The 1,374-nt window shown below is 53.7% G+C and overlaps 1 protein-coding gene across 1 annotated transcript; it reads right to left on the bottom strand.

The window, feature by feature from the left end:
* PADG_02715 (uncharacterized protein) lies at positions 1 to 1,374 on the bottom strand (the record flags this gene model as incomplete). Its single annotated transcript, XM_010759795.1, has 2 exons — positions 1 to 1,063; positions 1,151 to 1,374. 2 exons carry the CDS (start codon positions 1,372 to 1,374, stop codon positions 1 to 3), a joined length of 1,287 nt encoding a protein of 428 aa, XP_010758097.1.

The raw sequence follows: 1,374 nt of genomic DNA, 5'->3' as shown, positions 1-1,374 counted from the left end.
CTAAACAGCGTTATCACTCCCATTCCCATTCCCATTCCCATTCCCATTCCCCGTCCCAACCTCAGCCCCAGCCCTAGCGGCAATCTTCCTCTTCGCCGTCCCGACCCCACTAACACCTTTCTCCTGATTAACGCCCAACCAAGGCTTCTTCGCCTCACCCAGATCCTGCATAGCCAAATAGTAAATCCCTTGCCCGAGCATAATACACACAAACGCAATCGGATACATCCAATGAACTGAAAACCCAAAAACCTTAATCCCAATAATAACACCCCAGAAATTCGCCGTGAGCAGACTGATATTGAAAAACGCGGCGGATGCCAGACGGAACAGCAGCGGCGCGAGCGTGTAGAAGATGAACAGACACAGCGTGTAGCCGGTGAAGTATCCACCCACTTTGGCGTTCCAGGTGGCATTGGCGAAGGAGTCCCGGTCGAAAATGGCGGCCTGCACGCCGATGATGACCATGCCGTAGAAACCCAGTTGGCCGAGGACTTCGTACATGGGCCGCTTGCTGACGAGATATTCCTCCGCAACATTCGTGAGGCCGTAGAAAGTGGCGCCTAGCAGGGCGAAGAGGTCACCTTTTATCTGGCTGCTGGAAGACGGGCGGTTGCTACTACTACTACCACCACCGCCACCGCTGCCAGTGAGATGGTCTGAGCCGAAAAGCACGCCCATTCCCCCGATGGCGACGAGAATACCGATGACTTGAGCCCAATGGTAGCGCACGCGGAGGAATATGAAGGAGATAGTGACGACGATAACGATGGCCCAGAAGTTGATGAGTTGGGCGCTGAGGAGGGTGGTGTATTTGTAGGCGAGGACGATGAAGTAGTTACCCTCGACGTCGCAGAAGGCGAGGACGATGTACTTCCAGCCGTCTGTTTTTATGGTGCGGAGCCAGAGGGGGAAGCCGTAGCGGTTGATTGTGTAGGTGGTGAAGATGAGGTTGAGCAGGACGTAGTTGAAGAGGGATTGGAGGGCGGGGATTGAGGTGCCTGTGTTGGAGAGGAGTTGGGAGAAGGTGTTTGTGGAGGTGATGCATAGGGCGAGGATTTGGCTGTTGCGGACAGACATTGAGAGATCATTAGCGGCGCCTCTTTCTTTAAGATGAGGAGGATAGGGATATATGAGCTGGGGAACTAACCCGAGCACAAGCACGATATAGAACCCCCTGGTACGGAAGTATGCGAAATAACGCTTCTTGGTAGCCGGTGCACGTGGACCCTCCTGGCCCTCTTCATCATTACCACCCCTGATGGCATCTGAAGCCTTGGGCGACCCGACACTTCCATCGAAGGCTGCTGCTGTAGTATGATTCATATCAGTAGTTTTGGTTTGGACATGGATACTGTCTACTGCTTCAGTCAT

Source organism: Paracoccidioides brasiliensis (assembly GCF_000150735.1).
Source record: "Paracoccidioides brasiliensis Pb18 unplaced genomic scaffold supercont2.3, whole genome shotgun sequence".
NCBI lineage: Eukaryota > Fungi > Ascomycota > Eurotiomycetes > Onygenales > Ajellomycetaceae > Paracoccidioides > Paracoccidioides brasiliensis.
Note: the sequence above shows the minus strand (reverse complement) of the source record. Positions and strands in the feature narration are given on the sequence as shown.